The sequence below is a fragment of the Mustelus asterias genome, chromosome 26, assembly GCF_964213995.1.
Source record: "Mustelus asterias chromosome 26, sMusAst1.hap1.1, whole genome shotgun sequence".
Lineage (NCBI taxonomy): Eukaryota > Metazoa > Chordata > Chondrichthyes > Carcharhiniformes > Triakidae > Mustelus > Mustelus asterias.
Genome location: NC_135826.1, coordinates 2,044,587 through 2,068,488, shown reverse-complemented (window position 1 = coordinate 2,068,488; position 23,902 = coordinate 2,044,587). Strand labels below are relative to the sequence as shown.

Here is a 23,902-nt window from a genome sequence, read left to right as displayed (position 1 = left end):
AATCAGAAAAAGACCCATTTATGCCAACTCTTTGTTTCCTATCTACTAACCAACTTTTTTTCTACCCATCTCAAGACTTTATCTACAATCCCATGTGATTTAACTTTACATAGTAGCCTGTTATGTGAGATCTTGTCAAAAGCCTTCTGAAAGTCTAAATAAACCACATCCACTGGTTCTTCTTGGTCAGCTCAACTAGTTACATCCTCAAAATATTCCAATAGATTCGTTAAGCATGATTTCCCTTTTGTAAATCCGTGCTGACTTTGTCTGATTATACCACTGCCTTTCAAATACCGAGTTATGAAACCCTTGATAATAGACTCTAGCAACTTCCCCAGTACTGACGTTAGGCTCACTGGTCTATTGTTCCCTGGTTTCTCTATACCTCATTTTTTGAATAGTGGGCTTACATTAACTACCCTCAAATCTGTAGGAACTATTCCAGAGTCCAAAAAATTTTGGAAAATAACCACCAATGGATCTACTATTTCCAGGGCCACTTCCTTAAATACTCTGGGACGAAGATTATCAGGACCTGGAGATTTATCCACCTTCAATCCCATCAATTTACACAAAACCATTTCTCTACTAATGCTGATTTCCTTCAGCTGCTCACTAAAACTTGTTTCTCTCAGCACTTCTGGTGCATTGTTCATGTCTTCCTTTGTGAAGACTGAAGCAAAGAATGAATTTAATTCCTCAGCCATTTCTTTATTCCCCGTTATGAATAACCCCTCACCCCGACCCTTCACCCCCCCAACCCCTTAATCCCTCAACCCCAACCCCTCACCCCCCAACCTTCGACCCCTCAGCCCCGACCCCTCAGCTTGGGGTGGCATGGTAGCACAGTGGTTAGCATTTGCTGCTTCACAGCGCCCGGGACCCGGGTTCGATTCCCGGCTTGGGTCACTGACTGTGTGGAGTTTGCATGTTCTCCCGTGTCTGCGTGGGTTTCAAGAACAAAGAACAAAGAACAGTACAGCACAGGAAACAGGCCCTTCGGCCCTCCAAGCCTGTGCCGCTCCTTGGTCCAACTAGTTTGTATCCCTCCATTCCCAGGCTGCTCATGTGACTATCCAGGTAAGTCTTAAACGATGTCAGCGTGCCTGCCTCCACCACCCTACTTGGCAGCGCATTCCAGGCCCCCACCACCCTCTGTGTAAAAAACATCCCTCTAATATCTGAGTTATACTTTGCCCCTCTCACCTTGAGCCCGTGACCCCTCGTGAACGTCACTTCTGATCTGGGAAAAGTCTTCCCACCGTTCACCCTATCTATCCCCTTCATAATCTTGTACACCTCTATTAGATCTCCCCTCATTCTCCGTCTTTCCAGGGAGAACAACCCCAGTTTACCCAATCTCTCCTCATAGCTAAGACCCTCCATACCAGGCAACATCCTGGTAAACCTTCTCTGCACTCTCTCTAACTCCTCCACGTCCTTCTGGTAGTGCGGTGACCAGAACTGGACGCAGTACTCCAAATGTGGCCTAACCAGCGTTCTATACAGCTGCATCATCAGACTCCAGCTTTTATACTCTATACCCCGTCCTATAAAGGCAAGCATACCATATGCCTTCTTCACCACCTTCTCCACCTGTGTTGCCACCTTCAAGGATTTGTGGACTTGTACACCTAGGTCCCTCTGTGTTTCTATACTCTTGATGGCTCTGCCATTTATTGTCCAACTCCTCCCTACATTAGTTCTTCCAAAATGCATCACTTCGCATTTATCCGGATTAAACTCCATCTGCCACCTCTCCGCCCAATTTTCCAGCCCATCTATATCCTGCTGTATTGCCTGACAATGCTCTTCGCTATCCGCAAGTCCAGCCATCTTCGTGTCATCCGCAAACTTGCTGATTACACCAGTTACACCTTCTTCCAAATCATTTATATATATCACAAATAGCAGAGGTCCCAGTACAGAGCCCTGCGGAACACCACTGGTCACAGACCTCCAGCCGGAAAAAGACCCTTCGACCACTACCCTCTGTCTCCTATGGCCAAGCCAGTTCTCCACCCATCTAGCCACTTCTCCTTGTATCCCATGAGCCTTAACCTTCTTAACCAACCTGCCATGTGGGACTTTGTCAAATGCCTTACTGAAATCCATATAGACGACATCCACGGCCCTTCCTTCATCAACCGTTTCCTCCGGGTGCTCCGGTTTCCTCCCACATTCTGAAAAGTGTGTTGGTTAGGTACATTGACCCGAACAGGTGCCGGACTGTGGCAACTAGGGGAATTTCACAGTAACTTCATTGCAGTGTTAATGTAAGTCTTAATTATGATTAAGAAATAAAAACTTTAAAAACTTTTTAAAAACCCCGACCCCTTACACCCAGACCCCTCACCCCCAACTCCCTTCACCCCCCCGATCCCCTCACCCCAACACAAATCCCCACCAACAAAGCAGTCACTCCCAAAATCAGCTAAAAAAAATCCAAATCACCCCAAACCTCAAAATACCCACATCAGCCCCAAAAGCCTGATCCTAAATTCCCCACCCCTATTCACCTACAAAAACCCCCCACCCCCAAAATGTTCTCCCAAATACCTCATCCCCACTACCAATACTCCACCCCCAAAATTCTCTATCATGACAGCACCCACATTAACCCTCCCCCCCAAAAAAACAAACACCACAACCTAAAAGCATCCATTCCCCCCAAAACTCCACCCTGGGACATCCAATCTCCCACAGCCCCTGGACACAGCCTGAGAATACATCCTCCCCACCCCAATCACCACCACCAGTTACCCACATTCAGGGTACACAGCCTGGGAAATGTAGCCTTTGGAAATCTCTCATTTGGAACCACACACTTATTGACTTACATGCCTGCAAACTTGTAAGACCAGAAAAACCTGAAAAAATACCAATAGAAAACTCTCTCATTTTAGTCCTTCATCTGATTCATTTGCCAATTCAGCCTGCAATTAAAAACGGAGTACAAAGTCATTGCTTTAAATAACTGAATGAAATTAGGTTCTTTTGATTATTTAGAAACAAGGAAAGTAGAACACAGCAGGTGGCCATGTGGCCCATCACATCTGCGCGATGTAGATTACAGTACTTAAAGTGCATTTCCAGGCAACTAGTTATTGACATTTCTGCGAAGAGACTCTTCCTAATCACTATCTGTGATCCTCGTATTTTTATACACCTCCATTAACTCTCCTCTCACCCTCCACTGTTCCAAAACAAAACCCCAGCCTATCCTATCTTTCATCATAGCTAAAATTCTCCAATCTTCTTAAATTATGAACATCTTCATAAATCTCCTCTATGCCCTCATGTGAGTGCATTCTTTCAGTAATGCAATAACCAGAACTGTACATGGTACTCCAGCTTTGGCCTAACTAGTGTTTCATACAGTTCTAACATTATTTCCCTGTTTTTGTCTATTTTTAACTCCATTCTTAAAGTTACAAAGCCAATGCTCAGAGTGGACCAGGCAAACCCAAATCCATCCCTTACTTGCTCCAAAAACCAACTTCAAACGAAATCTAATTCAAGGTTCCCACAAGCGAGACAAGCAAGATCCAACCCAATAAGTTAAGGCATTATAGTCTACCTTGGGCTTGATCTTAGCCAAAAGGCCAAGAAGCCTTGGTCTTGGTTAGTTTTGTTAGGGTTTTACTATCCTGCTGTCCTACTTTCAGAAGCCATGATGTGGAGATGCCAGCATTGGACTGGGGTGGGCACAGTAAGAAGTCTCACAACACCAGGTTAAAGTCCAACAGTTTTACTTGGTATCACAGATTTTCAGAGTGCTGCTTCTTCATCAGGTGAGTCACACTTCTCACTGTGCCTCCTTTTAGAAATGTATATCCCAGACTCTGTTCCTCCAAAAGCAACCACCTCAGATTTATCTATATTGAAATTCATTTACTAATTGCATGTCATTCTGCAGCTTTCTGATGCTTTTCTGTATTTTGTCACAGTCCTCCTCTGCAACAATTATATCCCCATCCCAGTTTGGGGTCTTGGGCAAATTTTGAAATTGTGTTTTTGATTCCTGTATGCAAATCAGTTATGCAAATTGTGAACTGCAATGATCCCAGCACTGTTTCTTGTTGAACACCATTTCTCATCTTTTGTCAACCTGAGTAATTACCTTCAACGTTACTTCAGTCATGATCTCATTGAATTGTGGAGCAGACTCAATGGGCTGAATGGCCGACTTTGTCCTATGCCTTATGGTCTTAAGGTCTAACTCCATACTTGCTGTTTTCTAGTTTGTAGTTAGATTGCTTTCCATTCTGTTACTTGTCCCCTGACCCAGCATGCGATGATGGCGCATGTGTTTTGAAGGGAAAACCTATATTTTATGTTGGATAATGATCCCTTTAATAACCAGAATCTGATTTCTGGTAAGGAAAAAGTTTTGGATCTAGTAAATGATCATGTGACCAGGTTTCTTGCGAGATAAATGGGTCAAAAATGGGTCAAAGGGTAAGTAGGTTCCCAGGGTGGGGTGCGGTGGGGCGGGGTGGGGTGGGGCGGGGTGGGGCGGTGCGGGGCGGTGTCTGATCAAGCAGTTTAGTTCAGGAGTTTAGATGAAGCAGGATTCTCGGTGTTGGCTAACAGAGTTAAACACTTGCTAACAGAAGGACTCTGCTAACAATGAGTTGCATTTTGAGTATAGCCAAGCTGAGGAGAGAAAGAAAAAGAGTTTTAGAAATGTAACTCCAGAATTAAAGAATACTGTAACCAGGAGAGTTCTGTACTGAGGTAGCTATGCTTAAGAAGCCACAGACACCTACATTGAAAAGAGTTTTCAACCGTCGGATGGTTGGAGGAGATTTAGAGGGACAAACTTGCCAGAAGTAAATGGAAGACCCGAGAAATCTCAGCTTGTCATGAATCATTAACCATTTAGACTACGTGGTTATTCTTCCAATTGTTGGTAAGTATGATTTGAGAGTTTTGGGTTGTAAGTCTAATGGGTGTAGAACGAAAGTGGAGTTATGACATTTGATTTGCCGTATAAGTAATTATGTTAATTACATTTGACTATATTTACCATAATTGACTATTTAAGATAGAATGTAGTCATTATTGTTAATGTTCTTTGATTTTTATATGGTAAAGTTATTTTATTTAAAGCATAAACCTTGTGGCTTCAGTCTTTTCATAGAATCATGGAATCCCTACAATTCAGAAGGAGGCCATTCGGTCCATTGAGTCTGTACTGACTCTCCAACAGAGCATTCCACCCAGGCCTTTTCCCATAACCCCGTGTATTTACCACACTAATCCCTCTAACTGACACATTTGGGACACGAAGGAGCAATTTAGTATGGCCAATCCAGCTAACCTTCACATCTTTGGAACAAAGAACAAAGAACAAAGAACAATACAGCACAGGAACAGGCCCTTCGGCCCTCCAAGCCCGCGCCGCTCCCCGGTCCAGGATTGAATCCTGAATCCAGGATCCCCGCCCAATTTTCCAGCCTATCTACATACCAATATCCTATCCACCGAGCTGTCCCTCACAGCTACGATGCTTTGTTCATTACAACCTATTAACTCACCCCCACCCCCCCAATCCAGACCATGTGATCTCCAGGGAGAGGCGAAAACCCAGAGTGAAAAACCCCAGGGCCAATATGGGGAAAAAAAAATCTGGGAAATTCCTCTCCGACCCCCTGAGGCGATCGAAACGAGTCCAGGAGATCACAATGGCCCTGATCGGAAAATGCTTCCCAACCCTAGTCATTTCCACTTCCACGAACACCATATGAATTCCCTGCCCCCGAGACAGGTTCCCAACTATCCGCAGTCTCGCTCTGTACTGGCACCAGCAAGATGATCATAGAATGAAGCCTTGAAACGAGAAACAAGGAACAATTAGCCCGCGCCGCTCCCTGGTCCAAACTAGACCACTCTTTTGTATCCCTCCATTCCCACTCCGTTCATATAGCTGTCTAGATAAGTATAGCTGTCTAGATAAGTATAGCTGTCTAGATAAGCTGGACTATGGGAAGAAACCGGAGTACCTGGAAGAAACCCACGCAGACACAGGAACAATGTGCAAACTCCACACAGTCACCCAAGGCTGGATTTGAACCTGGGTCCCTGGTGCTGTGAGGCAGCAGTGCTAACCACTGTGTCACCGTGCTGGCTATGAATTCTAAAAGAAAATCCAAAAATGTTACTGGTCTCTACTGAGATCATAACAATACTCTAACCTTATTAAAAATTTACTTATAGAAGGCCTTTTCAAAATCTAAATATATTAAATCTACTACATTACTTTCATCTACCCTTATTATTACTTCTTCAAAGAATTCAATAAGGATTGTCAGGCATAATGTTTTCTTTTAGCATCCACTGACTACTCTTTATTTTACTTTTGGTTTCCAATTGTCTGCTACATTTGTGAGTGAGTATTTCATTATCTTTCTACTATCCATGTGAAGTTTGTGATCCATACTTCCCTGGATTTGTTCTATCTCCCTTTTTAAATAAAGGAATCACATTAGCATTCTGCCAGTCCTCTGTGGTACCATTCCCTTTTCTTGTTATATATATATAATAATTTTGGAGATTTTGCATAGTCACAACTTATACTTGCAAATTTTCATTGTGCAACTTATTGTCTTGAGAAATTAGATTGTAACAGAAATGTTGCAAATATCTCATCTTTCTGCTTTGTATAAAGATCCTTGCAGGGATAATCAAGGAAAGCAGATTCTGGTGAAGTCATTGAACTTCTCTTGATAGACTGAAAGAACTCCTTGGGGGGTGAGGGAAGGGGAGGGGAGCAGAGGGATGTAGAGATGTAGTAAAAGAACTGGTCACCCCCTTCTGAAAGTGGGTTATCACAACTTGGATTTAGACATTATCCCATCCGATATTAGTAAGCGCAGGAGAGGCTGAGGCAGGAAGCTTGGGCAGGTATGGTTGGAGTCATACCTGGTACATAGGAAGATGGTTGTGGTTGTGGGGGGTCAGTCATCTCAGCTCCAGGACATCTCTGCAGGAGCCTCTGAACTTACCCTGGTTACAGCTATTGTTGGAGCTCCAATCAGGACCTGGGTTGTGTCTGGGTAGTGGGCAGATGTACCACTCTAATCTTCCTCCAGCATGAAGACAAAAATCCAGGACCATCATATTTGTTGATAAAGTTCCACACCTGATCGAAAACAATCCATTCCTCCCGTTCTCCATTTCCTGAGGCTGCTGTTCTTTTGTTCCCCACTGCCATTCTTCTCACCCAGGTTACCCACTTGCTGCAGTGTAGATTTTAATCTCAGCTGCTACATCTCCTCCAGATAAAGAAAACAAAATAATTACATTCATATGTCACCTTTCTCAGAATTTCTAAAGGCACCTTACAACCAATGAAGTAATTTTGAACTGTACTCATTGTTGAAATGCAGGTAAAGCAGCAGTCAATTTGTGTGATATTTTTAGTGATGTTGCTAGAAGGATAAATATTGGCTGGGACACCCAGGAGATCTTCTTGTTCTTGCCATTGGATCTTTTCTATACAGGTGAGACTTGGTTTAACATCTCATCCAAAAAGGCATCATCTGCGGCGGCACTGTCTACACTTCCTGCTGCCTCGGAAAAGCAGCCAGCATTATTAAGGACCACACGCACCCCGGACATTCTCTCTTCCACCTTCTTCCATCGAGAAAAAAGATCTAAAAGTCTGAGGTCACGTACCAACCGACTCAAGAATAGCTTCTTCCCGCTGCCATCAGACTTTTGAATGGACCTACCTTGCATTAAATTGGTCTTTCTCTACACCCAAGCTATGACTGTAACACTACATTCTGCACTCTCTCCTTTCCTTCTCTATGAATGTTTTGTCTGTATAGCGCGCAAGAAACAATACTTTTCACTGTATACTAATACACGTGACAATAATAAATCAAATCAAATGAGATCAAATCAGTGTCCCCTCAATCCTGCACTGGAGTATTGACCTAATTTATGTACTGAATCCAGGGCCTTCTGAATCAAAGGTATGAGTGGTACTTACTGAGTCACAGCTGGCTAACAATTGAGTGATACTTACTGAGGCCAAACTCCTGCCACGCCTGATTTCCCCATGGACCCTAGCCCATATCCAGCCTAGACTGGAGACTTGCATACTGGATTTTTCACATCAGCTCTTAAAACAGGAATGTGCTCTTGCCATCTCAGTGTAGTTAGTAAGTACATTGCACCTGGCATTGTCAACCCTTCAGGATTGCCATGGTACAGATTAAATTCCTGGACAGTTCTGCAAGTAGCCTAGTTTTTTTAATGAGTTACTTTGCATAACTGAAGGAAATTTGACCAACAGTGTGAAAGAACATGAGGCTGTTTTGTTTCACTGGACAGACATGATGCTCCGGTTGGTCTTCCTTGGCCACCTTTCTTATATTTGTATGTTTGATGCTCTCTCACTCTGTTAACAATAATTTGAAACTGCTCACCACTTGTTACACTATAGACCATTAGACATTGGAGCAGAGGTAGGCCATTTGGTCCATTGGCTGGGATTCTCCAACTTCATCCGCAGCTGGGATTCTCCGGTGAGTGGAGATTTGGCTGAACGCCAAATGCTCCCTTCTCACTGGCAGTAGAGGCATCTCCAACATCGGAGAATTCCGGCCATTGAGTCTGCTCCACCATTCAATGAGATCATCACTGATCTGATGTGATAATCCTCAATTCCACTTTCCCACCTTATCCCCATAACCCTTGATTCCCTTACTGATTAAAAATCTGTCCATCACAGCCTTGAACATATTTAACATCCCAGCCTCTGCGGTAAAGAATTCCACAGATTCACTACCCTGTGAGAGAAGAAATTCCTTTTCATCTCTGTCTTAAGGGATGACCTCTTACTCTGAGATTATGGTCCTATACTCTCCCAGAAGAGAAAACAATCTCTCAGCATCTACCCTGAGAACCTTTGAGAATCTAAATGTCAAGATAAGGTTGCCTCTCATTTTCCTAAATTCCAATGAGCCCATCCTACTTAACCTCTCCTCATAAGAAAATCATTCCATATCTAGGATCAACCCAGTGAACCTTCCCTGGACTGACTCCAATGTCAGTGCATCTTTCCTTAGACCAAAACTGTTCACAGTATTCCAGGTGTGGTCTAATGAGTGCCTTGTATAGTTTTAACAAGATTCCCCTATTTTTAGACTCCACTCTCTTTGAAATAAAGGCTAACATTCCATTTGCCTTCCCTTTTACCTGTTGAACTTGCATGCTAGCTTTTTGTGATTTATGCACAATCAGAGGAAGCAGTCTTGTCCAAGTCATTTTTTCAAGTCTCTTCACAATTTAAAAAGTCTTTATTTAAACTCCTGTCAGCCTTCTTACAGGGAGAATGTTCAGACTCTGCACAGACAGTGATCCAAGCCGGGAATTGAACCCGGGTCCCTGGCACTGTGAGGTAGCAGTGCTAGCCACTGTGCTGCCCTACATTTAAAGCAGGTACCAAATAATTAAACATTAATAGAATGTTGGTCTTCAACTCTGGAACATAAGAAATAGGAGCAGGAGTAGGCCATCTAGCCCCTCGAGCCTGCCCCGCCATTCAATAAGATCATGGCTGATCCCTATAACCCCTAATTCCCTTACCGATCAGGAATCCATCTATCCGTGATTTAAACCTATTCAACGAGGTAGCCTCCACCACTTCAGTGGGCAGAGAATTCCAGAGATTCACCACCCTCTGAGAGAAGAAGTTCCTCCTCAACTCTGTCCTAAACTGAATCCCCTTTATTTTGAGGCTGTGCCCTCTAGTTCTAGTTTCCTTTCTAAGTGGAAAGAATCTCTCCACCTCTACCAGGTCCCTCTGCACAGCAGCATGTTGTAATTTCTTCCCATTTAGATAATAATCCAATTTGCTATTATTTCTTCCAAAGTGAATAACCTCGCATTTGTTAACGTTATACTCCATCTGCCAGATCCTCGCCCACTCACTCAGCCTGTCCAAATCTCTCTGCAGATCTTCTACGCCCTCCACACGATTCACTTTTCCACTTATCTTTGTGTCATCTGCAAACTTTGTGTCGTCTGCGAACACAAGAGGATGGAAGATATGTTAAGCTCTAGTTAGATCCCATTTGGCATTCTGGGCACCATTCATGAGGAATATTGTATTGGAGAGGATGCAGCTCAAATTGACAAGAATGATATTGGGGCTAAAAGAGACAAACTACGAAGACTGGTTATGTAGACTAAACTTGTGCTCTTTCGCATCAAAGGATGATCTAGTTGAAATTTTGAAAGGAGTTAGTATGATAGATAGAGATTATTCCCCCTGGTGGGTGAGTCCAGAACTAGTCAACATAACCTTAAATTTAAACTGGATCATTCAAGCATGTTGTCAGGAAGCACTTCACACCAGGGGGAGCGCAAATCTGGAACATGTTGTTGAGTCAATTCAAAAGTTCAAAACTGAGAGATCAATTTTGTTGGATAAGCCTATTAGAGATATGGAACTAAGGCAGGTATGTGGAGTTAAGATATAGATCAGCTGTGATCTAATTGAATAGTGTAACAGGCTCATGGGCTGAATGGCTTCCTCCATTGTCTATACATTCCAAACACATCAGTAAGGTTTGCTAATATTTATCCCATTAATCCAACCACAACAGATTTTCTGCCTCTTTATCTCTACTATTTGTATAATGTTGCTGTGTGCAAATTGGCTGCTGCCTTTCCTACATTAACTCACCACCATCATCTCAAGGGCAATGAGGGATGGGCAAAAAATGCTGGTCTAGCCAGCGACGCCCACATAAAAAACAAAAGTGACTTCACTGGCCATAAAGTGCTTTGGGGGAGGCTGATGATCTGAAAAGTGCTATAGAAATACAAGTTCTTTACTACATTTTATGTTATTCAATATAAGCAGGAGAGTTGTGCTTATTTTTAATATGATCAAAAACAGAAAATGCTGGAAAGGTTCCACAGGTCAGTTAGCAGCAGGGAGAATAGGTGAGTTCATATTTCAGGAAATGTGTTTTTGTGCATGCACATTACAGATTTGTGTGAAGGTGGGTGTATCTAGTTTGGAGGATTTGCATTTTTTGACTCCTCCGGGAGTTATTTCATGGCTCTCTCAATGTACCGCTGCGACCTTGGTGATCTTCCAGAGAGAGGGAGTTCTGATCTGAATGACCATCCACCTAAAACATTACCTCTCGCTTCACTCTCCACAGATGCTGCCTGACCTGCTGAGTATTCGCAGCATTTTCTGCTTTTATTTCAGATTTCCAGCAGGTTCACCAGGTGCTTTGCTCCCCAAAATGGATTTTGGATTCGGGTTGAAAGGAGTTAAGACAGGCTGCTGCTGCTTTCTGCTTCACCCCGGGACCAGCCTGTCCTGATGACACTTTAGATCAGATATCACCATTGATCATGTTGTGTGGGGAACGTTTCAAGCCTGCCTTCTGACTGTGTTGTGGGTGGATGACTGACTGACTGCTTCCTCGGCTGCCTTTTTAGGGCCTGGCGTGTGTGTTTATTTCTGGGGAGGCTGCAGTTACACTCACTCCCTGATTGGCTTGGATCAGACGTTAAGCTGTGCAATTGTGTGCTGTGTGGGTGACGTCAGGGGCTTATTTGTGATAGCTCAGGGGGCTGGGTTGGGGCAGTTACACTGTCAACCGCAGCAGGGGAAAGGCAGATAGATAGATTATAGAGATAGAGGGAGAGAGAAAGACAGAGACATCAGAGAGAGACAAGGAACTGGAGACTTGGAGCCAACTGGCCAAAGCACCTATCGGAATCCCAGGCAGAAGCTGCAGACTCCGAAATCCCTCAGTATGGATATCCTGGCGGTGCTGAACCTGAGCGAAGTCGCTCTTTATTTTTCAAAGATGTCCATGTTCCCGCTGTTTGACTTGGCTTATTACATCGTGTCAATTCTCTACCTGAAATACGAACCAGGTCTGTGTATTTCATTCTCATTGCTGCTGTATTGAAGACATTGTGTGTGTGTGTTTGATGGCGGGGGGGGGGGGGGGGGTGGATTCACTGTGACCGGGATACTGTGTAGAATTCGGCTGTGTTTCTCAATGCATGGGGCGTTTTTACCTGAATCTAAAAAGGATGGGCCTTAACGCGTGGCTCTGTACCGAGATATTTAGACTGTTGTTGATCAGAACCACACCAGGTCGTGAGGAAGACGAGCTTTAGTCCCAGAAATAGAGAACACCAGCCGGACGCGGGTCCAGGACAGCACTCTGTCCCTTTACACTTCCTGAATGGGATTATCTCCATGCGACTATTTACAATGAGGCATGTTACTCTAAGTTCATCTCAGTGATCGACAGAGTTAGCTATTTAAATTGATTAAATCAAGTATATTTTATTCATCCTACTTTTAAAAAAACGCAATAAAATTATCATTAGATGGGGATATTTGTGACACATATGGAGGGGAAGGGGGTGAGAATCTTCAGGAATCTCCTGATGTGTCAAAAGAGGAGAGAATAAATAGTAATGTCCCAGAATAGCTGCAGCTGTCTGGATGATACCTGCTCATTCCCAGTAGTGGCAATGAAGGCTCGCAGCTAATCTTAATATAGATACAAGAAACTTGACTTTCACATATATCTCACAACCGGACAATTTCCAACTAAAAAGGAAAATAAAAGGCTCAGATAGTTTCGGAAACTGAAAGAGAAAATGCACTGTAATGCCCAGCTGAGTGTTTCTGGTCAGAGATTGGAATGTTAGCTGCTGTGAGGCAGGGTATTAAATAACAATGAATTCGCACATCTCTTTGAAGAACAGCACTATCGATATATGAGAGACCCACATCCTCTGATCTGGGCAGTTGGTTTAAGGATCGTGCCCGCCAATGTCGAAGCTGTCCAGGTCACATCCCATCTGACAGAGCTGGTGAATCCGCTGCTGCAAGGTCACTAGGTGTCAGTGCCAATAGAGGCGTGCGTGATACAATGATCTCGTTTTCCTTCTTGGTCTTCCATGTCAGCACAGCAGAGTTGTGTAGAGGAATGCAGCTCCGAGCCTGTGGTCCATCATTGTTCTGGAACTGAAACATCTCCAGGATCAGTACAAGTCCTCCTTTCCTTTATTTTAAACGTTTTAAAACATTTATTTTCTTCTTTCTTTGTTTACCAACGATTCTTTTTGTCTCCTTAAGTGTAAAGTGATATATTTCTGGAGAACTGATATAGAAAGACTACAAATAACATTTTTAACGCGTAGGTGAGCAGATGTCTGTGTCTACAAATTCTTAAAAATAATGTGGCAAATTAATAAAGTGGTGAAAATGGCATATGGATTATTTGGTTTATAAATAGGGGAACAGAATGTAAAAGCTAACAGATCGTACCAGAACATTATAAATCACTGGTTAAGACTCAGCTGGAGTATTGGGGACAATTCTGGGCATCACACTTCAGGAAAGATGCGGAGGCAATAGGAAGTGCAGAGAGGAGCTTTACCAGGATGTTACCAGCAATCAGGGACTTCAAGTATGAAGAGACATTTGGAAAAGTTGGGACTGTTCTCCTGGATTCAGGTTAAGAGGTTACCCAATAAAGATTTTCAATGAGAGATTTTGATGAAGTAAAGAGTAAAGAAGTCCATCTGGCGATTGGAGCAATAACTAATAGATGCTGAATTTGGATAATTGTCTGGACAGAGATGAATGGAATTTTTTTCATGCAGAAACTTAAAAAAAAAATTATTATTCATGGAATGTTGGATTCACTGCCAAGGGCAGCATTTATTGCCCATCCTTCAGACAACTGTGTGCTTGCTTTACCACTTCAGAGGACAGTTCTGAGTCAAACATTGTTATGGGTCTGGATTACATTAAGGCCAAGTAATGCCGGCAGATTTGGTTCCCTAAGGAAACTATATTAATGAATATGGAGTATCACTATTACTGGCACTGGATTTATTTAATTTACATTTTCCAGTTTCATGGTAGGATTTGAACTCAAATCTCCAGACTGTTAGTCTAGGCCTCTGGATAACACAGTCTTGTAACACAGCCACTACTCTTCCTGCATGCTGAATCCTAATGCTGTACCTGAAAAGGTTTTGGAAGTTGATTCCTTAAATAATTTTAAAAAGTTGCTGGAGAGGTACTCGTGGATATGGAACTTACAGCATTACAAATGAAAAATAGGGATGTGGGACTAGGCAAAATTCAAAGGCCCAGCACAGACCTGACGCGATGAATGATTCTTTAAATCTATATCTACCTAAATGGAGTTAGTGACAGTGACAGTCCTGTTGTTGTTCTTCTGTAACAAGCAGGTAGACAACTGGATGAAAATAGGTCTCCTTTCCCAGTTTCCTTAAAGAAAGCACTTCCTTTAGATAGATTAGTCTTCCTTTAGATAGATAGATATGAGATGGGATTTACGACCATTTAGAAAGATGCGGATTAATCCGGGATAATCAGCACGGATTCGTGAAGGGCAAGTCATACCTCACAAATTTGATTGAATTTTTTGAGGAGGTAACTAAGTGTGTTGATGAAGGTAGGGCAGTTGATGTCATATACATGGATTTTAGTAAGGCGTTTGATAAGGTCCCCCATGGTCAGCTTATGATGAAAGTAAGGAGGTGTGGGATAGAGGGAAAATTGGCCGATTGGATAGGTAACTGGCTATCTGATCGAAGACAGAGAGTGGTGGTGGATGTAAAATTTTCGGACTGGAGGTAGGTTGCTAGCGGAGTGCCACAGGGATCAGTGCTTGGTCCTCTGCTATTTATGATTTTTATTAATGACTTAGAGGAGGGGGCTGAAGGGTGGAACAGTAACTTTGCTGATGACACCAAGATTGGTGGAGTAGTGGATGAGGTGGAGGGCTGTTGTAGACTGCAAAGAGACATAGATAGGATGCAAAGCTGGGCTGAAAAATGGCAGATGGAGTTTAACCCTGATAAATGTGAGGTGATTCATTTTGGTAGGACAAATTTAAATGTGGATTACAGGGTCAAAGGTAGGGTTCTGAAGACTGTGAAGGAACAGAGAGATCTTGGGGTCCATATCCACAAATCTCTGAAGGTTGCCACTCAAGTGGATAGAGCTGTGAAGAAGGCCTATAGTGTGTTAGCCTTTATTAACAGAGGGTTGGGGTTTAAGAGCCGTGGGGTTATGCTGCAACTGTACAGGACCTTGGTGAGACCATATTTGGAATATTGTGTGCAGTTCTGGTCACCTCACTATAAGAAGGATGTGGAAGCGCTGGAAAGAGTGCAAAGGAGATTTACCAGGATGCTGCCTGGTTTGGTTGGTAGGTCTTATGAGGAAAGGTTGAGGGAGCTAGGGCTGTTCTCTCTGGAGCAGAGGAGGTTGAGGGGAGACTTAATAGAGGTTTATAAAATGATGAAGGGGATAGATAGAGTGAACGTTCAAAGACTATTTCCTCGGGTGCATGGAGCTATTACAAGGGGGCATAACTATAGGGTTCATGGTGGGAGATATAGGAAGGATGTCCGAGGTAGGTTCTTTACTCAGAGTGGTTGGGGTGTGGAATGGACTGCCTGCAGTGATAGTGGAGTCAGACACTTTAGGAACATTTAAGCGGTTATTAGATAGGCACATGGAGCACATCATGATGATAGGGAGTGGGATAGCTTGATCTTGGTTTCAGATAAAGCTCGGCACAACATCGTGGGCCGAAGGGCCTGTTCTGTGCTGTACTGTTCTATGTTCTATGTTTTTTAATGTCTATTTGAGTGCTAGCAAGCAGCATTAACCAACTAGCGTTGTCTCGTATCTTCAAATCCAACCTGTGCCCATCATCTCACGTTTTCCCTCTGTAACACAAGCCATACGACACGGCATCTGTTTGCCGCCCTATTTTTAGCCTCAGTTCTTGAATCTTTGAATGCATTCCTTCATATCTCACAAGAATATCCTGTCACCGAGCAAATAAATATACAGCTATACTGAATCTATACTCTATAGTGAATCTAAAACAGCACTACATTGGTATAACAGTCCATTCCTTTTCTAGCCCTCTTGATTTTTCATCTCTCATTGTGTAATTTTAAAGGTTGAAGTGAACTCTAGCACATTTTAGAACTTTCTTTCCTTATCTTTTCCCAGATTGTGTTTTTTGAAAAATGTATTTAGTCGCCTGACACCCGTTCTTGGTTTGATAAATTGTCTTGGTTTCTGTCAACACTTGTTTGTATGTCTTAATCTTTGTCCATTGTCCTTGGCTTTGTTGTTCAAATTTAACTCCCATTATCATTCTAACCAGTGGGGATCATGACTCCAACCTCCAATGTACCTGTCCATCTACAACCCAAGTAAAACTCACTCAAATCTCCATTCCATCTGGATCAGCTTTGCAACAGGATATCTCTTGGTGCAGTTCACAGTGCAAGTCAAAATCCAGCTATGTTGGGTGCATAAGGTCTACACGGTGTGAACCATTGTCTGTATTATCTTTCTTAAAGATGATAATGTTCAACACTGTCAGACAAACAGTTGAAATTAACTGATAAAGCTGTGGCATCAACACTGAATTTACACTAGAGCATGTAACTAATTTCTGCCCCAGCCTTTTCTGATATTTATACAGCTGTTCTGTACAAATGAGATTCACTAGTGCTCAGCCTCATCTTAAATCTTCAAACAACTAGTAATAAGTCAGTGCTTTCAAAATCTCCCCACTTAGTGCCTGATGAGACAACCTCTTTAATTGTATGAGTTTTACATCAGATGAAGCGTGTTGGAGGAGGTGGCTGAACGTGGGTGGGAAAATGTACTTGGGGATGGGCAGAGCATTGTAGTGATCTGATATAAGGCTGCAGCATAGTTTGTTGCTAAATCAATGAGGTCATAACATTTTAATTATTACTAAGCTGCTGAAGGTTGCAGGGACCAGTCAGCTTGGAAACATTTAGAGGAGATTTGTGTTTCGTTTCAAATGGGAAAGAAGTTGCATTTTTATTGCACCTCACACATCTGCAGCAAAAACAGTAGGCAAATTGTGCACAGCAAGACTCCCCCCAACCCCCCCAGCAATGTTCAGTTAGTCTGTTATGGTGATGCATTTCTGATAGCACAGGATTCCCTCAGCACTGCACTTCACAGAGCACTATGTGCTCAGAACTTTAAATTGGTTTTAAACTCATCAGGTGCACTTTGGTGGTGTGGAATTAAACTCTCCCAAGGTGAGCGGAGGCGGAATATTTAATCAGGCAGAAGTATAGCAGAGGGGACCTCATAGAATACCTCCAGTGCAGAGGTGGCCATTTGGTCCATCTAGTCTGCACCGACTCTCTGACAGAGTGTCTTATCCAGTTTCTCCTCTCCTCCCACCCACCACCACCCCTCCCCCATCTCTGTAACCCCGCACAATCACTGTGGCTAATCCATCTAACCTACCCACTTTAGACAATTTGGCACAGCCAATCCACCTAACCTGCACATCTTTGGACTATGGGAGGAAACTGGAAAACCCATGTAAACACAGGGTCAACGAACAAACTCCACACAGCCATCCAGGCTGGAATCGAACCTGGGGTCCCTGGCATTGTGAGGCAGCAGTGCTAACCACTGTGCCACCTCCTGTGCCTCAATTAAATCTGTGATGGGAAGGCTCATGGATGGACTATCTGCCCCGCCACCAATGAAGGCCCCTAAATGGGTAATTAATGCCCACCTGAGGGCCTCATCTCACTGCAGAGAATCACCCGATGGTGGGCAGGGAACTTACCAAGCTGGAAGCCCAAACAGGTTGTTTTCAGGTTTCCAAGATGGGGAGGGGGTGCTTATAAAGGCACTCATGCCTGGAATTGAGAAAGGGGAAGCTGGCTGAGAGTCACAGACTGCCCTTTCTGTGACCAGCCCTACCCCACTCCTCTGTGATCACCATGCTGTCATTGCTCACCTGTGGCCTGGATCTTCTGTTGATAGTTTTGATGGCAGCAACCACCATTTCCCCAAACAGTACACAGCCATTAGTTCACAGGGGCAGGGTTTCTGCCTTAGGGCCCTTGATCCAACCACTGCCCAGTTAAGTACCTGATTGCCACCAAATTTGACAGGACTTCCCCAAAAGCGGTGATGTGGAACTCTCATTGTCTCTTCAACTGGCAATGACACCCCGTCACCTCCATTAAATATCACCTGTGATCTTTGACTCAGAGTGAAGGCTAAAGTCACGACTAAACTTTGTACTTGAGTACTGTGTAAAGGACAGTGGACCACATGGTGATGCAGTGGTTGGCACAGCTGCGTCACCATTCTAGGGTCCCGGGTTCAATTCTGGCCTTGGCTAACTGTCTGTGGAGTTTGCCTGTGTCTGCGTGGGTTTCACCAGGTGCTCTAGTTTCTTCCCACAGTCCAAAGTTGTGCAGGTTAGGTGGATTGGCCATGCTAAATTGCCCCTTAGTTTGTGTGTGTGAGTGTGGCTGTGCTTGATGTGCTATAGTTCCCCTCAAGCTATAATGTCCTGGCGACAGACTAGTGACTTGTTCCAGCAATAATTAGCAAAAGAAACAGCCAAAGTCTGACCTATGCACTGTCAGGGTGTGGAAAAGTTGAGAGAGAGAGACTTAAAGGTAATGGTAATGAGTTGCCCTTAATTCTAAATTTTATAATCAGGATGATTTTGATCGTTGTCTCTCAATTGTTCATTCAAGAAGATTTTATACTTAGGAGAGACGATGGCCTAGTGGTATTATCGCTGGACTGTTAATCGAGAAACTCAGCTAATGTTCGAGGACCCAAGTTCGAATCCCGCCATGGCAGGTGGTGGAATTTAAATTCAATTAAAAATATCTGGAATTAAGAATCTACTGATGACCATAAAGCCATTGTTGATTGTTGGAAAAACCCATCTGTTCACTAATGTCCTTTAGGGAAGGAAATCTGCCGTCCTTACCTGCTCTGGCCTACATGTGACTCCAGAGCCACCGCAATGTGGTTGACTCTCAACTGCCCTTGGGCAACGAGAGATGGGCAATAAATGCTGGCCAGCCAGCGACACCCATGTCCTACGAATGAATAAAAAAAAACTTCACAACTACTGGTTATTGGGAACTTGGAAGTCAGTTTCTGTGTAGAAGTTGCATTCTTAAAAACCTTATGAATGGAGTTTTGTCCACTGAAGTTATTGAGGGCTGAAGTGTAAGAGAGATGAATGGATAAAATGGGCCTTCCTCATCTGTAATTACCAATTGTGATTTTGTGGATTTACAGAGCAGAATAAAAACACAAACTGCTGGATAAATTCAGCAGGTCTGGTTTGGCAAGCATCTGTGGAGAGAGAAACAGAGTTAATGTTTCGAGTCTGTATGACTGAATGTTAACTCAATGTTAACTCTGTTTCTCTCTCCACAGTTGCTGCCAGACCTACAGAGTTTATCCAACATTTTCTGTTTGTATTTCAGATTTCCAGCATTCACTTTTATATTAGATATAAAGAGCAGGAAAGCAGTAAATATTGTGTCTATTGTCTCAAAAGAGAAATGGATAAATATCTAATTGAGGTAGGACGTAAGGCCATAGTACAAGTACAGACGGATCAAATATTCCAATGAACACAATGGCATTTCTATAGGGGCAGGATTGTTTAGAAGGAAGCTGATCATGGCCGAACAGTGGAAGTGTGGCTGGATAGACATTCTAAGAGTTCTGGGGATTAAGTTTCAGCAGAATTGCCACTGAAGGGATAAAATGGCTGGGTAGAATCCATGACCAGCAGGCTGTTCACGGCCCACAGAAGGAGCAAGCTAATGTGAATCCTTGTTTTCTGATGTTATGTGGGAGAACAAGTGAGTGTTTATCTCTCATTCTCCCCTCCTTTGTCCCCTGCATCAGAATGTTTTGTTAATAGTCCAGTAAGAGGTGAAATTGATCTTAAAGGTGGAACTTTGGGGAGCATAGGGAACTTTTAGGGAGCATAGGGAGCATATTACAGCGGTACAGAGGGTGGACAATATGGAAGGGTCAGGTGACGAGTCACTGTGGGTGGAGCTCAGAAACAGGAAGGGCGCAGTCACTATGCTGGGGGTATACTACAGGCCTCTCAACAGCCCACGGGAAGTTGAGGAACGGATATGTAAGGAGATTCTGGACAGGTGCAGAAAAAATAGGGTTGTTGTAGTGGGAGACTTTAATTTCCCTCACATAGACTGGAAATTGCTTAGGGCTGGGGGCCTGAACGGGGAAGAATTTATAAAATGCGTACAGGAAGGCTCTTTGGAACAATATGTTGACAGTCTAACTAGAGAGGGGGCTATACTGGACCTAGTACTGGGGAATGAGCCCAGTCAGATCATCAAAGTTGCAGTAGGGCAACATGTGGCAAATAGTGACCACAATTCTGTAAACTTTAGGATAGTAATGGAAAAAGATGAGTGTTGTCCTATGGGTAAGGTGCTGAATTGGGGGAAGGCTAACTACAGCCGGATTAGGCAGGATTTGGTGGCTGTTGATTGGGAGAGGCTGTTCGAGGGTAAATCCACATCTGGCATGTGGGAGTCTTTTAAGGAGCAGTTGATAGGACTGCAGGACAGGCCTGTGCCTGTAAAGAGGAAGGATAGGAAAGGTAGGATTCGGGAGCTGTGGATAACCAGTGAAATTGTGGGTCTAATCAAAAAGAAAAAAGAGGCATACATGAGGTCCAGGCAGCTAAAAAAAGATGGAGCACTGGAGGAATACAGAGAAAGTAGAAAATAACTCAAACAGGGAGTCAGAAGGGCAAAAAGGGGTCACGAAATGTCCTTGGCAGACAGGATTAAGGAGAATCCTAAGGCATTTTATACATACGTTAGGAACAAGGGGGTTGTTAGGGAAAGAATCGGACCTCTCAGGGACAAAGGAGGGGAATTATGCTTAGAACCAAAGGAAGTAGGAAAGATCCCAAATGAATACTTTGCATCAGTATTCACAAAGGAGAGGGACATGTTGACTGGTAGTGTCTCAGAGAGATGTGTTGACCCGTTAGAAAACATCTCAATTACAAGGGAGGAAGTGTTAGGTTTTTTAGGAAACGTTAAGAGAGACAAATCCCCAGGGCTGGATGGCATCTATCCTAGACTCCTCAGGGAGGTGAGAGATGCAATTGCTGGGCCTCTAACAGAAATCTTTGTCTCTTCACTGGACACAGATGAGGTCCCAGAGGGTTGGAGGATAGCAAATGTGGTCCCATTATTTAAGAAGGGTAGCAAGGATAACCCGGGTAATTATAGGCCGGTGAGCTTGACGTCCGTGGTAGGGAAGTTGTTGGAGAAGATTCTTAGAGATAGGATATATGCGCATTTAGAACTGAATAATCTCATTAGCGTTAGACAGCATGGTTTTGTACGAGGGAGGTCATGCACCACAAATTTGGTTGAGTTTTTTGAGGAGGTGACAAAAACGATTGACGAAGGAAGCGCTGTGGATGTCGTCTATATGGATTTTAGTAAAGCGTTTGACAAGGTCCCTCATGGCAGGCTGGTGCAAAAGGTTAAATCTCACGGGATAAAAGGTGAGCTAGCTAGATGGGTGGAGAACTGGCTTAGCCATAGAATAAGAAGACTCACCTGAAGAAGGGGCTAAGAGCTCCGAAAGCTTGTGTGGCTTTTGCTACCAAATAAACCTCTAAGTCAGAATCCAGTGTTGTTAAACTTCTTACTGTGTTTACCCCAGTCCAACGCCGGCATCTCCACATCTTAGCCATAGAAGACAGAGGGTAGCAGTGGAGGGGTCTTTTTCCGGTTGGAGGTCTGTGACTAGTGGAGTTCCGCAGGGCTCTGTACTGGGACCTCTGCTGTTTGTGATATATATAAATAATTTGGAGGAAGATGTAGCTGGTGTGATCAGTAAGTTTGCGGATGACACGAAGATTGCTGGAGTTGCGGATAGTGATGAACATTGTCAGAGAATACAGCAGGATATAGATAGGCTGGAACATTGGGCGGAGAAATGGCAGATGGAATTTAATCCAGATAAATGCGAAGTGATGCATTTTGGTAGATCTAATGTAAGGGGGAGCTATACAATAAATGGCAGAACCATTAGGAGTATAGACACACAGAGGGACTTGGGTGTAAAAGTCCACAGATCTTTAAAGGTGGCAGCACAGGTGGAGAGGGTGGTGAAGAAGGCATATGGCATGCTTGCCTTTATTGGACGGGGCATAGAATATAAAAGTTGGCATATGATGTTACAGCTGTATAGGACGATGGTTAGGCCACATTTGGAATACTGCGTCCAGTTCTGGTCACCACACTATCAGAAGGACGTGGAGGCTTTGGAGAGAGTACAGAGAAGGTTTACCAGGATGTTGCCTGGTATGGAGGGTCTTAGCTATGAGGAGAGATTAGGTAAACTGGGGTTGTTCTCCCTGGAAAGACGGAGGATGAGGGGCGACCTAATAGAGGTGTATAAAATTATGAAGGGCATAGATAGAGTGAACAGTGGGAAGCTTTTTCCCAGGTCGGAGGTGACAAACACAAGGGGTCACGGGTTCAAGGTGAGGGGGGCAAGGTTCAACACAGATGTCAGGGGGATGTATTTTACACAGAGGGTGGTGGGGGCCTGGAATGCACTCCCAAGCAAGGTGATTGAGGCGGACACACTGGGATCATTTAAGACTTATCTAGATAACCACATGAACAGACTGGGAATAGAGGGATACAAAAGAATGGTCTAGTGGGCACATGAGCGGCGCAGGTTTGGAGGGCCGAAGGGCCTGTTCCTGTGCTGTATTGTTCTTTGTTCTTTATTGCACAAAACAGAACAGGATGGAATCAAACCATTCAGTACGCTCCCTGGAAACACAATCTTATGTCACCAACAAGCAGTTTTCAGGCGACACGGTAGCACAGTGGTTAGCACTGCTGCTTCACAGCTCCAGGGACCTGGGTTCGATTCCCGGCTTGGGTCACTGTCAGTGTGGAGTTTGCACATTCTCCTCGTGTCTGCGTGGGTTTCCTCCGGGTGCTCCGGTTTCCTCCCACAGTCCAAAGATGTGCGGGTTAGGTTGATTGGCCATACTAAAATTGCCCCTGAGTGTCCTGGGATGCGTAGATTAGAGGGATTAGCAGGTAAAATATGTAGGGATATGGGGGTAGGGCCTGGGTGGGATTGTGGTCGGTGCAGACTCGATGGGCCGAATGGCCTCTTTCTGCACTGTAGGGTTTCTATGATTCTATTTCTATGATTTTCATGGCTGTAGATGGTACACATGGGTGCAACAGTTCCAGATAATGTGTTTCACTAAAGTATTAGAATGTCATTGTTTTCCTACATTCCTTTGTGCACATTCACTTGTGGACACAGAGAAACACACCAAAGTCCAGAAGAAATTACTGTACATAGAACATAGAACATTACAGCACAGAACAGGCCCTTCGGCCCACGATGTTGTGCCGACCTTCATCTGAAACCAAGATCAAGCTATCCCACTCCCTACCATCCTGGTGTGCTCCATGTGCCTATCCAATAACCGCTTAAATGTTCCTAAAGTGTCTGACTCCACTATCACTGCAGGCAGTCCATTCCACACCCCAACCACTCTCTGCGTGAAGAACCTACCTCTGATATCCTTCCTATATCTCCCACCATGAACCCTATAGTTATGCCCCCTTGTAATAGCTCCATCCACCCGAGGAAATAGTCTTTGAACGTTCACTCGATCTATCCCCTTCATCATTTTATAAACCTCTATTAAGTCTCCCCTCAATCTCCTCCGCTCCAGAGAGAACAGCCCCAGCTCCCTCAACCTTTCCTCATAAGACCGACACTCCAAACCAGGCAGCATCCTGGTAAATCTCCTCTGCACTCTTTCCAGCGCTTCCACATCCTTCTTATAGTGAGGTGACCAGAACTGCACGCAATATTCCAAATGCGGTCTCACCAAGGTCCTGTACAGTTGCAGCATAACCCCACGGCTCTTAAACTCCAACCCCCTGTTAATAAAAGCTA

General features: G+C 43.9%; 1 protein-coding gene across 1 annotated transcript in view; it reads left to right on the top strand.

The window, feature by feature from the left end:
• The first annotated feature begins 11,127 nt into the window (after positions 1-11,127).
• The window catches only part of tmem38a (transmembrane protein 38A), a 51,807-nt gene continuing 39,032 nt past the window's right edge, over positions 11,128-23,902 (top strand). The window contains exon 1 of the mRNA XM_078198026.1: positions 11,128-11,925. Within this exon, the coding sequence (XP_078054152.1) occupies positions 11,802-11,925 (124 nt within the window). The 5' untranslated portion in view covers positions 11,128-11,801. The remainder of the gene's footprint in view (positions 11,926-23,902) is intronic.